This window comes from Pan paniscus, chromosome 2, assembly GCF_029289425.2.
Source record: "Pan paniscus chromosome 2, NHGRI_mPanPan1-v2.0_pri, whole genome shotgun sequence".
NCBI lineage: Eukaryota > Metazoa > Chordata > Mammalia > Primates > Hominidae > Pan > Pan paniscus.
The window spans coordinates 33,591,381-33,606,365 of NC_085926.1; the positions used below are offsets into that span (position 1 = coordinate 33,591,381).

The 14,985-nt window shown below is 34.6% G+C and overlaps 1 protein-coding gene across 50 annotated transcripts in view; it reads right to left on the reverse strand.

Annotated features, from left to right (window-relative positions):
- Positions 1-14,985, reverse strand: part of CLASP2 (cytoplasmic linker associated protein 2) — a 221,943-nt gene that overhangs the window by 115,898 nt on the left and 91,060 nt on the right. For all 50 annotated transcript variants that reach the window (XM_063602234.1, XM_055109628.2, XM_034956067.4 and 47 more), the window contains 3 exons: positions 10,153-10,298; positions 7,629-7,764; positions 40-110 (listed from right to left, as the gene is read on the reverse strand). In XM_063602234.1, coding sequence (XP_063458304.1) covers positions 40-110; positions 7,629-7,764; positions 10,153-10,298 — 353 coding nt within the window. The remainder of the gene's footprint in view (positions 1-39; positions 111-7,628; positions 7,765-10,152; positions 10,299-14,985) is intronic.

Sequence of the window (14,985 nt, forward strand, 5' to 3'; positions counted from 1 at the left end):
GCTATACTAACAACAACAACAACAAAAAATTAAACTTACCTCCTCACGGGAACTGATTTTGATGTGCAATTGCTTGTTATTAAAGGTATAAGTCTGGGTACATGAGTATGCTGAAAAAGATGTTTTAGAAAAGGTTGAAAATACTACACACTTCATGTGGTCCTTTCTTCTATTTGCCTTACATTCAAGTATTTAGTTATGTTACAAGAGGACAAAAAGACCAGATATTAGATTTGAAAGAAATTAAGACCAGTCTTGAAAAGTTTTCCCGAATTAATGTAATGTAATGATGATACAGTTTCAAAAGGACAGGTATGGATATAATATGATCTAACAAAGAAAAGTTAACCGTTTAACTGCAAAGAACTGTTAAGACAATATAGTTTTGGGGGAGAGGGAGCCCTAAGAGGGACTGGGCATGTACTGGCCACATTTTCTGAAGTACCATGGCTACTGCTGGTAAAAAATCATAATTGCAATGTCATCAAAGCAGGTAGTCGAGTGAATCTATTTCCTTAACTATTGGGAATGCACTTTGAAATGGTGGTCTTAATAGAACTTTCACTTCATTCTGGCTGAATCGTATCTCTCTAGAATTCAAGTAGAAGTTCCATAAAGACATAATCTTCTGATTTCCATTAGTAATTCTTATGCCCTTCTTTAGGGAAGCAAACACTAAAAAGTTCATAATAGACATTAACATAAGCATACATATTTAATTCCTTAAATCTCCTGTATTCCTTCTGAGCTAATGGTACAGGCTGGGTTATCTAGGAAGCAGGCTATGAGATGGAGTTTAGCATGCAGGATATGTATTAGGAAGTGCCCTTGAAAGACAAATATCACATGTTCTCACTCATGTGGGAGATAAACAAAAGTGGATCTCATGAAGATAGAGAATAGGTTAGTCATGATCAGAGGCTAGGAAGGATGGGGGAGGAGGGAGTGAAAAGGGGTTGATTAATAGGTATAGAGTTAGAACAATAAGATCTAGTGTTCGATAGTTCAGTAGGTTGACTATGGTTAACAACAATCTATTGTACATTTCAAAATAGCTAAAAGAGAATAATTAGAATGTTCCTAGCATGAAGATAAATATTTAAGGTGATTAATTCCCTATTACCCTAATTTGACACTGACACATGTGAATGCATTAAAATATCACATGTACCCCCAAAATATGTACATTACATATTAATTTTTTGTAAATGCCCTTGGGGTTACCATCTGTGAATGTGAGATGAAGGAAGCAGGAGTGGAGCAGGCAGAGGAAGAAATTGAACTGTGATACAGCCCAAGGCTATCTTTGCCCAAAACCATTACGAAGCTCTAAACTGAAATAGTCCCTGAGAATACTCTTGAATTGGTCCAAGATGGCCAAACCTTTATACTTCCACATCAATCAGTTATTGGATATGGGCAATACTGGGAAGGGGCAACACCTTGGGAAAGGCAGCTCTCTAGCTGAAATAATCCTTTAAGAGACTGGCAACAGAAGGCTGTCTACTAACAGTTCTCCTAGCATTGGGGAAACAAGTCTTTCATTGAAGGAAAGTGCATATGGCACATCAGTGTTTGCCACAGCTAACTCAACCAAAATAAAGGAAAAACCTTTTTTTCAGCCACTACAGAGAAACGATCTATAGACTTGAAGCTGTTGAAGATGAGAATAATGCAAGAAAGTGTGCTGACATGCCTGTTAGTCAACTGTTTAATTCAGCATGAAAGGACTCTGTGGACCTGCTCCCTACAGCATTCACAAGAGCCCACTTCTCAAACATTACTACGGAGGTAAAACCCATGGAGATCCCCTAGCTACAACAACTATAAAGGAGGTCTTACCTACCACACTTCTCTCTTTTTCTTCTAACTTCTCCAAAATCCTAATGCTGGGTTAATCACATCCATGACAGTGGCAAGGATGGAGAGATAAACTAACCTAACCATTGCTACATCATACTCAGGGGGAGCTGTACCAAAGGAAAGTAAAAATTTACATCAATTACAGATGAAGCATTCAATCAAACACTAAGTCAGAACAATTTACACTTTATTAATATAAGTTGACAACAGGGGAAAAAAAGCTTCCTAAAATTAAAAAGAGAATTAGAAATTAAGTACAGCAATCTAAGGAAGTAGACTCTTAGGAAATAAACAAAGCAAAGAAAAACAGGGGTAATATTTAAAAATTATTGCATTATTGGTGAGATGATAGGCTAGTATAATAACGTGAAAAATGAGCAATTTGAAAACAAAGTATAAAGAGTAAAGCCTGAGAATCACAAAATGGGTATTTTCAAATAAGTAGAATTTAAAGGAATTTTTCCTTACATACAGCTGTTAAGACAGAGACAAGAAGTTATTCAAAAAATGATAAGTGACATCGAGGATTTCAGAATTTGTGTAACAAAAGTAACAGCAGGAAAAGATCTGAGCCAATAAGACAGAAGTACTAAATAAAGAAAAGATCCATGAAAATTAACATAAATTTAAGATAACCAATTTCTGTCAAAAATCCTTGTCCACTGTATAAGAATAGTATTAGTGAAAGACAATTGACTCCTAGACCTGCTGTGGGGAAAATCTTCACACAAAGGGACTTCTTATAAAACTTCCTAAAGGTTGCTTGGTAGTGGTGGTGGTTGTTTTGCTATAAAATAATCAAATAGTCTCATTTTTAGAGGCAACGATAAAAAGTTAAGAAAACGGGCCGGGCATGGTGGCTCACGCCTGTAATCCTAACACTTTGGAAGGCCAAGGCAGGCGGATTGCCTCACTTTCCCAAAGTGCTGGGATTACAGGAGTGAGCCAGCAGGTCAGGAGTTCGAGAGCAGCCTGACCAACATAGTGAAACTTCGCCTCTACTAAAAATACAAAAATTAGCCAGGCGTGGTGGCAGGTGCCTGAAAGCCCAGCTACTTGGGAGGCTGAGGCAGAAGAATAGCTTGAACCTGGGAGGTAGAGGTTGCAGTGGGTGGAGATGGCGCCACTGGAGTGACAGAGCGAGACTCCATAACAACAACAACAAAATTTGTGAAAGAAAAGGAAAGTGAACCTGAAGTTCAACGGTCAAATTTTTAGTCCCCATATTCTGAATTGGCAAGGAAAAGCCAAACCAAATTATACAAAGATAAAAATATATATGAAAAGTGAGAAAACACTAAAGCCAAACAAGAATGACCCAGAATCAATTAAAAAAAGGGAAGTGACAGTATACCAATAAATGGGTCAGAAATAAAAGCAGTAAAAAACTACAGTTAATTACAGTTGCTGAAAATGAAAATATCTTTGTTAAATTTAATTCAATGGGTAAGGGAAAAAATGACATGAATGAAATAAAATGTATACTTTTTAAAAGGCAGAGAGGAGCATAACAAAGGTTTTATTCTTGACAATAAGGAACTTCTAAATTACAAAAAAAAAAAAGGAAAGAAAAGCAGCACAATGAACAGGAAACAAAATATAAGAAAAAAATACTATTTCAAGATGATAATAGTAAAAAAACCTTGACCATACATAAAGTACATATATCAAGAACTGTCAGAAAAATGAAATTGACAAAATTAGAACCAGAATTTACCAGATAAAGTAGATTTTAAAAAAAAAGAGACCATAAAGAACTTGAATAACGTAAATAAAACATAAGCTAGATTTAGTGATGAACAAAGTACTCAATTCTATGCCAAAGAATTCTACATTTGTAAATGATAACCGACTACCTATATAAAGTGATGACATACTAGAACACAAATAAAATTTCAAGACATTCACTAAAGAATAAATCATACAACCAAATTCCCTGATCAGAATGTCATGAAACTAAAAAATAATGACAATAAGAACAAAAGCACCATCTGAAAATGAAAATATTATTATGTAATTCAAAGAAGTTGAAATGGAAATTACAAATGATTGAAAACATAAATAAAATGTGGTAAATTTAAATCACTGAGATGCTGCCAAAGCCAAACTCAGAAGAAAACCCAAAGCCTTATAATAATAAAGAAAAAGCAGTGCAAATTGTCTAAAGATATACCACAAAAATCTAGAAAAATAAAATGAGCTAAAAGTTGAAAAAAAAATAGAAACTAAAGAATTAGAAAAATTAAATAATCTCACTACAATCAATAAAACTATAAACTGAATTATAAAGAACCCAAAATAATGCCTCTGCCAAGTATATATAAAAGAATGTATAACATTCTAAAAAGAAAAAGTCAGCTGGGTGCAGGAGCTCACACTTGTAATCCCAGCTTCTTGGGAGGCTGAGGCGAGAGGATCGCCAACATTTCAAAATAAAAGATTCAAGATGCCCAGAGCCTAAAACAATGGAAATGTTATTATATAATCTTAAAGGTCATTAAACCCTAATAGCAGAACAATATATTAACAAAATATGTAAAACAGGAAAAAAAATTCACAAAATACTTATTCATTTAAATGAATGCCAAAATCTTACTAAACTTAGCCAACCGAATCTAGCAGTATCTTAATGTACAATGGCCAAGCAGAATTTAGTTCCTGAATGTATAATGAATAAATGAAAAAACAAAGATAATCATTTCTAAAGATATTAAAGGGCCATCTGATAAAATTCAACATCTATTCCTGATCAAACTTTAGCAAAATGTGAACAGCAGGAAATTTCCATAATCTAATATACTATATCCATAGAAACACATTAAAAATCATATTTAATTAACGTTAAATATGATCCCACCCAATTCAAGGATAAAACAAAGATCTCAATAATTCCCACTATACTTCCTTTTTTTTTTTTTTTTTTGGGACAGTCTCGCTCTGTCGCCCAGGCTGGAGTGCAGTGGCGTAATCTCGGCTCACTGCAACCTCCCCCTCCCAAGTTCAAGCAATACTCCTGCCTCAGCCTCCAGAGTAGCTGGGATTACAGGCATGCACCATCACGCCCAGCTAATTTTTTTGTATTTTTAGTAGAGATGGGGTTTCACCATATTGGCCTGGCTGGTCTTGACTCCTGTGATCCACCTGCCTCAGCCTCCCAAAGTGCTAGATTACACACGTAAGCCACCATGCCCAGCCTCTATATTTTCTAACATTGTTACAAAGGTTCTGGATTAAGGTTGTCTACAATCTTAAAAAAAAAAAAGCCTGAAATGGGAAAAAAGGACCATTTTCGTATTTTAAATTAGCATTTAATATAAAATACGAAAATTAGCATTTAATTTAAAATATGAAAATAGTGAAAAAGAACACTTCCCGGGAAAGTAATATTAGGAATAAACTTACTTTTTTTTAACAGGAAAGGACAAACTGATCAAGGAAACTGAAAACACATTTAAGAAACAGACTTACATATTTATGAAAATTTATTACATGAAAACAACACCATTTCAAAAAAAGGCTACATTGTAATTCACCACACGCTACTGGCTCAATTGGCTTTGTATTGGGGGAAATATGAAGTTAGAAATCTATATTTCACACAAAAATTAAATCCAGTTAGATCTAAACCTAAGAAAAAAATGACAGAAGTTCTAAATGATTGAATATTTTTGTGTAACTGTGAAATTGGGAAAGTTGTTTTAACTATAACAAAACCCACAAAATGAACAAGTCTCAATACATAAAAATTTAAAATTCTGATATATAACAAAAGAGCTTATACAATATTTGAAGCAATGTCAGACTGCAGAAAATACCACAACATATGCAACACAGAATTAATATCCTTGATATATAAAAAGATCTCAGAAGTGAGAAAAAATGCAGAGTATAAACTGACAATCCATAGAAGAATTATAGAAGGAAAAAAATAGCTAACATCCCTAATAATGCAGGAAATGCAAAGTAGAATATGAAATAATGGTTATTAAATTATAAAATGCCAAAGATACTGATAAAAGACAATATTGGCAAAGGAATGGAGAAAAAGGACTCCAGGAAGAAGACTGCAGGAATAAGAATGGTGAGGATAATTATTATTATTATTATTATTATTATATATATTTTTTGAGATGGAGTTTCACTCTTGTTGCCCAGGCTGGAGTGCAACGGTGCAATCTCGGCTCACAACAACCTCTGCCTCCCGGATTCAAGTGATTCTCCCGCCTCAGCTTCCCGAGCAGCTGGGATTACAGGCATGCGCCACCATGCCTGGCTAATTTTGTATTTTTAGTAGAGACTGGGTTTCTTCATGTTGGTTGGGCTGGTCTCGAACTACTGACCTCAGCTGATCCGCCTGCCTTGGCATCCCAAAGTGCTGGGATTACAGGTGTGAGCTGCCGCGCCCGGCCTGGTGAGGATCATTTGATGCTATATCCTTAAGAGAAGACTAATTTAGACATTAAAAAGAATTACACATATGGATAAGGGATGTTGCCCAAGTACATGAAGTTTAAAAAGAAGCTAGGCTGGGCATGATGGCTCACGCCTGTAATCCCAACACTTTGGGAGGCTGAGGCAGGCACATCATTTGAAGCCAGGGGTTTGAGACCAGCCTGGGCCAACATGGTGAAACCCTGTCTCTACTAAAAATACAAAAAAATTAGCCAGGCATGGTGGTGGGTGCCTGTAGTCCCCGCTACTTGGGAGGCTGAGGCGGGAAAATAGCTGGAACCCGGGTGGCAGAGGTTGCAGTGAGCTGAGATCGTACCACTGCACTCCTGCCTGGGTGACAGAGTGAGACTCTATCTCAAAATAAACAAATAAATAAAAAATAAAAAAAAAGAAGTTAAAGAATATACTATGTATACTTACATGTTCTATATGTGTAGCAAATACATTTGTATAGGCACAGAATAGAAGTTTGGAAAAGTACACATTAAATTGCTAAAGTGATTACTAACAAAGGAATAGAATTCAAAGGGAGAGATTTGTTTTTTCAACTCTGTTCTTTCAGACTTCCTCAAGATATGAGTGAAGAGAAATACAGACATACCTCACTTAATGATGGGGATACGTTCTGAGAAATCCATTAGGTGATTTCATCATAGTATGAACATCATAGAGTGTACTTGCATAAACCTACATGGTATAGCCTACTCCACACCTAGGCTATATGTTAAGGCCTATTGCTCCTAGGCTACGAACCTGTAGCTGAATTACTGTACTGAATACTGTACTAAATATTACCGTACTGAACACTCTAGGATAGAGTAACACAATAGTAAGTATTGTGTATCGGAACATATCCAAAAGTAGTAAAGTAGTAAAGGTACAGTAAAAATATAATATTATAATCTTATGGGACCACTGTTGTATATGCAGCCCACCAATGACTGAAACTTTGTGAGGTGGCACATAACTACATTAAAAATTTGCCTGTCTTTTATTATTTTCTGTAACATTTGTGATTATACACACACGTAACTGTAGATACATATATGTACTCATATGTACATGTATGTATGTATTTTATTCCATATACAAACATGTTTACTTTGCAATCCTCTAGTTCTATAATGACCATCTGTGGCTTTCACTATCAGAAAAATAATTCAAAAATGATTTGCTTTTGGGGTTCAAAAAGAAACTCCATGACTTACATTGAGAGAGAGGGGTGGGGTGGGGAAAGGAGAGAAAAAGGGGGAGGAAGAAGAAACAAAAGTGGGGGGAGGAGGCAGCAGTAGAAAACGAGAGAGCAAACCTACCCGAATGATAAATCTGATTGCTGCACATCCAGAAGTTGCCATGACTTTTGCACTATTGGGGACGAGATTAAAAAGTGTAGGTACAATGGCTTCAGCGCCATGATCAAACTTGTTTCCCAAAACTGTTGAAAGGTGGCTACAAAGGAAGACAAAAAGTATTTTTTAATAGTTTAACATTAAATATAGATAGAACCATATAATTTTAAAATACTCTTTTACTCAATTAACTTAGGAATTTGTATTTTAATCAGTTGTAATGGCAGAAAAACAGAAGAAAGAAAGGGAAACCTAGATACTACATATTTCCTTCTTTTCCCCATCTTTAACTGGCTAGTCCAAAGTTGAAATCTGGCATTTTCCTCATCTCTTTGCAATTAGCACTTGGAGAAGCCATTTGATTTCAGAATTTAATTATTAACTGAGGACACATCAGGTGAAATAATCAGCTCTGATGGTTCTGACCTTTGGTCTTGATCCATGAGTTATTTCCATTTTGATGGTCCATTATCAATCTTAAATTCAGCATATTTTTACAAACAAGTTCAAAATCTTACTCAAATCAATGCTCCTCAAGATATTCTTTATTTCTATTAATAGTATCACGCCTTTTTTAGTCATAAATACTCCCTCACTTTTTTGGAGTAGGATTTCCAAATCCGCAGTCAAAAATACAACTCTACCATATCTTATTGGGTGATCTTTAGGACATCTGACTTCTCTTTCCAATTGTGTACTTAAACAACTAAACCAGCCTTTCATTGTATGATTTTAGTTAAACTAGGAGGGATATTGTAACTACTCAAAGTGCTGACAATGCTTGCAATACTGGTTAATTTTTATATATTTGTATCTTACTGAAAACATGGTTGGGATAGAGTTAGCTCCAATAATTCAGGTTCTTGATTCAAAGAGCTCAGATTCCGACCTATGCACTGTTATAATATTAGTTTTCCAATGTCTGAACTCACAGGCAAAAAGGAACCTCAAATGAAAAGCAGGGAGGTGTGGATATGTTTGGATGTTGTCTTCCTTTAAAGAGCATGAGTTTTACTTTGGTAGGCAGGTAATGTACTTGAGAATCAGCTTGATCTTTATAAGCTTGTTGGGAGAGGCAGAGTCAAGAGTTGCCTTACTTTGGAGCTGGTTTAGTACTATTCCTATGCAATGGCCTTTCTGGGGTTTCTACTGACTGCCTTTGGTGTTCACCAAGGTTTTTCCATTCTGGTTGGTCAGATCTTAAACCTCTCCTATCCCTATATGAGCTCTGGGAATTGTTTATCTTACAGCTCCCAGGCATTCGTTCCCTTCCTTCCTCAGAGAGTTGTACCTTTTACATGGGCAGGTTAGTATACATCTAGACTCATGGATTCCCATATTATGATCTCTGTAGCTCTTTGTGTGTGTGTGTGTGTGTGTGTGTGTGTGTGTGTGTGTGTGTGTGTGAATCTCCCCTCTTCTCTCCAGTATTCTGCACTGCCAATTGTGACCACTTCAGCCTCTGAAACTCTAGTCTCTGTTTCCTCATCTCAGTGAGACTGCCTTGCTCTGCTTAGGTTCCCCCTTCCTTCCCCATAGTGCCTCCAGGACAAAACTCATACTTGCATCTTTTAAGAAATCCACTCCTACCCTGTCTGCTGTCTATTATGTGGAAACAGATGTTTTACATATATTGTCCAATTTTCTGCAAGAGAGCTAGTCATGTTTTAAGTGTATTTTTCATGGTTACATTTTATGGGTTTTTGTATTAATTTGGGTTTTCTTTGCTAGTTGGAGATATTTGGGTCATTTTGGTATACTGGGACTTGTATCTTGCAACTTTGCCAAAGTCCCTTTATTATAATAATTTATCTGTAGATTCTCTTGTAGTTTTCTGCATGGATAGTTATATCATCTGTTAATAATGGCAGTTTTGTTCCTTTTCTTGCAATCCTTATATTGCCTTTTTTTTCTTCATTTCTGACTAGAATATCTAATACAATCCTGATTAGAAATATTGCTAGTGGGCACTTTTTGTTCCCTATCTTCAAAGGAATGCATATGCAACAACACTGCTTAGGTCAGAAATAGTAATAAATAGAAGTTCTACCATCCTTGTATTGTGGAAGACTACAAACTTAAAGTTTAGGTTTTGCTAAGTTAATGATGCATGTTGTAATGCCAGAATAATTGCTAAAATATCAGAAATTGAGTGTTTAATACCCAAATTAGTAGTGAGAAAAGTGAATACAGCCAGTTTCCAGACCCATTCATTTTCATCTTATACTTGAAGAATTAATGATAAAAAATCCACCAGTAGGCTTTAGATATTTTAAATATCTGTATACCAACCTTAAAATGTTGGTATAAAGAGCTGTTAAGGAATTTTTTTAAAATCATACAGATTGAATCCTTATGTATAATAAAAATGATTTTTGGATCATATACTTTTTTAGCTATCTTGCTACTGCTTGACTTAATGAGCAATGAATCAGTGAATACTAAATTCATTCATAAAAAACACTTATCATAAAAGGAATATACTTACGCTACAGTAATACAAGCTTCTCTAACCACCTGGGATCTAAGATCCTTAGCTGAAAGTTTAAGTGCTCCATCCAACAATCGTAAATGTTGAAAAAAGCAATCATACTGTGCAGCTCCAGCAACAAGCAGTGATCGAATTTTCTTCAGCTGAAATAAAGAATTTTCATTATTGACAAAAAAGGTGGAAGTGCAAAAAAAAGAAGCTACCTAAACTTCATTATTCAAACAAAAACTTTCTAATAAATGAAACATATATAATGTTTCATTACATTACTATATTCAGACATCTTAGTAGCATTAAATGTATCTTGTAAATAAATATGCCAACAAAAAGCTGTCTGAAAAATAACATTACAGATTTAGTTATAAGCACGACAGAGAAATGTAATCTATAAGTATATAAATTCCAAAGTTTTAAGGGAATCTATTTTATTTATTTATTCATTTGTCTTTTAGCTTAATCCCCAGTGTGATAATAGGGAGTCTTTCTTTTAATTGTGGTAAAATACAAATGAACAAAATTTACTATTTTAACCATTTTAAAGTATACAATTCAGTGGCATTTAGTGCATTCACAATGTTGTGTGACCATTACCATCACTATCTACTAAGGGAGCCTATTTTTAAAAGTGCCAAATTTGGAAACTTCTAGCATTACTTATTTTTGCTGTAGAACATTTTTTTTTTTTTTTGAGACAGTGTCTTGCTCTGTTGCCCAGGCTGGAGTGCAGTGGTGCCACTGCAGCCCCACTGCAACTTGCACCTCCCAGGTTTGAGTGGTTTTTGTGCCTCAGCCTTCCCAGTAGCTGGGATTACAGATACATGCCACCGTGCCTGGATAATTTTTGTATTTTTAGTAGAGATGGGGTTTCACTGTGTTGGCCAGGCTGATCTCAAATTCCTGGCTTCAACGGATCCACCCACCTTGGCCTCCCAGCAGGAGTGAGCCACTACATCTGGCCTGCTGTTGAATTTTTAATTTCTTACATTTTTAATTATTATGAATACATAACAGTTGTACATTTTTATGAAGTACATGTGATATTTTGATAAAAGCACACAATGTGTAACAATCAAATCAGGGTAACTGGGGTATCCATCACCTCAAACATCAATCAGTTCTTTCCGTTAGGAACATTCCAATTCCACTCTTTTAGTTATTTTGAAATATACAATAAATTATTGTTAACTACAGTCACCCTATTGTGCTGCCTAACACTGGATCTTATTCTTGCTCTAACTGTATTTTTGTACCCTTCAACCATCTCCTCTTTATTCTCCCTACCCAACCCCCAACTACCTTTCTCAGTCCATGGTAACCATTATTCTACTCTCTATCTCAAGTTCAATTTTTTTTTTTAGGTCCCACATATTAGTGAGAACATGCAATCTTTTTCTTCCTGTGACTGGCTTATTTCACTAAATATAATGTCCTCCAGTTCCATCCATGTTGTTGCAAGCCACAGGATTTCATCCTTTTTATGGTGGAATAATATTCCAATGTGTATATGTACCACATTTTCTTTATCCATTTATTCACTGATGGACATTTAGGTATATTCCATCTCCTGGATTTTTGTGAATAGTGCTGCAATAAACAAGAAAGTGCAGATATCTTTCCAATATATTGATTTCTTTTCTTTTGGATATATACCCAGCAGTGGGATTGCTGGATCATATTGTGGTTTTATTTTTATTATTTTTTAAGAAACTTCCATACTGTTCTCCCTGCATGTGGTTTATACAATACAATACAAACCCACAGCCAATATCCTACTGAACAGGGAAAAACAGAAAGCCTTTCCTCTAAGGTCTGGAATAAGACAAGGATGCCTGCTTTCAACACTTTTATTCAACAGAGTACTAGAAGGCCTAGCCAGAGCAACCAGACAAGAAAAATCATTACTTTTTCAATATTTGATTGCCAAATGTTATCCACATGAAAACCAGACATACATAATAAAACTACATTGATAAAGAGATACACACACGTGCACATCTGTGCTCATACACACTCAGAAGCTAAAAGTCTACTTATCACACCATTATTGTATATAATTTCACATTTAACTCGAGGTTTTCTAAATTTTAAAATATGTCTTTAAAGTTAAATCAGATGCATAAAGATGTAAATGTAAAAAAACCCTGCTATGGACATTAGAAAAAAAATCAAAAGAATATTATATAATCTTGGGCATATAAGGAAGGGAAAACTATCATAAACAGAGGAGAATTTTCAAGTGTCTAAATTATAACTAAAAACAAAATAAAAATCACAATATGGTAGGATAAAATTACCTGCAACGTATAAGATGATACACAAAGAATGACAATAAAATAAGAAAAAGACAAATATAGTAGTTTCCCCTTACCTGCAAGGGATATGTACTAAGACCCCCAGTGGATGCCTGAAACCTCAGATAGTACTGAACCCTATATATGCTTTTTTTTCTATACATATTTACCTATGATAAAGTTTAATTTATAAATTAGGCACAGTAAGAGATTGACAGTAATAATATAGAAAAATTATAACAATATATTGTAACAAACGTTATGTGAATGCGGGTCTCTCTCTATCAAAGTACGTTCTTATTTCCTGGCCATGGTTGACCATGAGTAACTGAAGCCATGGAAACTGAAACCATAGATAAGGGGAGACTATTGTAACCTGTGATTAAATTGGGTAAAATAAATACATTTAAATATGTTAAAAGTTACTAGTGATAAATTCACAAAGACACATTTCTCCCCATCACAATGGCAAAAATTTTTTAAAATTGAAAAGAAAACAGATGCTCTCAAACACTGTAAGATTATACATGACTAATACCTTTGTTCAAAATATTTTGGCAGCATCTACTAAAATAAAATTGCAGCAACTCTTTACCCAACAACCCACATTTTAAAATCTAACCTACAAAAATAAAAGCACCATTGTTACAAAAGTGTGTAAGGATGTTTATTGAAACACTGTTAAAATAGCAAAACAATAAAAAATAACTGAAAATCCATCAAATGGTAAATGATTATAAAAATTACATGTCATGGGGTGGGGGAGGGGGGAGGGATAGCATTAGGAGATATAACTAATGTAAATGACAAGTAATGGGTGCAGCACACCAACAGGCACATGTATACATATGTAACAAACCTGCATGTTGTGCACATGTACCCTAGAACTTAAAGTATAAAAACAAACAAAGATCAGATTCCTATAACACACACACACACACACACACATTACATGTATATATATTACACTAAGGAATATATGTACATATTAACCTGCACTCAATAAATATCTGAGCAACTATTCATTATGTGCCTGACATCTATACCAGGTGTACTGAATGAGCACCATTTGTTAAGCCAAAAAAAAAAAAGCAAGTTACTAAGTAATGTATCAAGTATGATCTCTCTCTCTTTTTTTTTTTTTGGTTTACAAAAAGAGTAGGGGAAAATTGTGCATATCTTGTCATATATGTTTAAATACATATAACACAGAAAAGGATATACTCTAAAATGAAGTTTGTTTTTTTATTTTTTTTAGAGACAGCGTTTCACTCTGTTGCCCAGGCTGGAGCACAGTGGTACAATCATAGCTCACTGTAACTTCAGACTCCTGGACTCAAGCAATCCTCCCATCTTAGCCTCAACAAAAGTTTGTTTCTTTAATAGGCAGGAAACTATTAACTTTTTCTCTGTAGTTTTCTGCATTGTTTCACTTATTACAATAAGCCTGTGTCATTTTTCTAATAAAAAAAAATCAAAAGACCATCTGTTGTTTCCAAATGGGTAGTTTTTAAGTAAAACCAAAAAAACCCTTAAGTAAAAAGTTCACATTTTATACTAATAACACTTAATCTGTCATGTTTCTCTACAGATCACCTGTGACAAAAAATCTTTCTGTATCAGACTCATCTCAGAATTGAAGAATAGGAGCCATATTTAACAAATTTGGAGGAATACTCTCTGTTAAAAACAGTATTTCAATGTTTTAAGATATGTAGACTTCCTAACAAAGACAAAAATGGTCCTTTGTTCATAGTGTCATAAAAGCCATATTTGTCAAAAGGCCCTGCATTTGATTTAATTCATCAAAAGAGGGATTTTCATGATCAGCCAGATTGGGACCTCTCAAAGCAGAACAGTCTTCAAATGCAGCCCTTTTCTCTGGCTTCTTGAAAACTCTGAGGTACTCATTTGGTAAATGTAATTTGGTTATGTAAACAGTAAGTTCACAAATTTAAAAAATATATTGCTTATTGTCAACACAAATATTATTTTAAATTTTATCAAATATTTTCCTTAAGGGATTTAGACCAAATAAAATATTCTTAACTCAAGGGTATCTGACCTTTATAAATGAAATCACAGGAGAAATATTCATCACATTCACATGAGAAGAAAAAAACCCAGATAAATGCATATCCTGTTGTGAATTTATATTGATGCTATGAAAACACTGAGCATGCAGGTAAAGTGAACTGCTTTATTGGTAAACCTTATATGACTTGAGGATAGTGCTAATAAGCAACTATATAAGTCCACAGAAAGGCTAAAGCCCTCTGAATCTCACATTTTACTAACCAGTCAAAAACAGCACATGTGGTGAGGCTACCAAATGTGTAGGATAGGCACCACCTGATCAGCCAAACCAAAATAAAAATCAATCCTAAATCAGAAAATGAATATTATATCAATATATTCTCCAGAAAGAAATGTTACCTATCAGACTCTCTATTTTATAAGTGAATACCATATAGTACTACTACTGAATTTCCATGTTTTTTAAAAGGAACATCAATAAAGAAAGAAGATAAGAAAATTA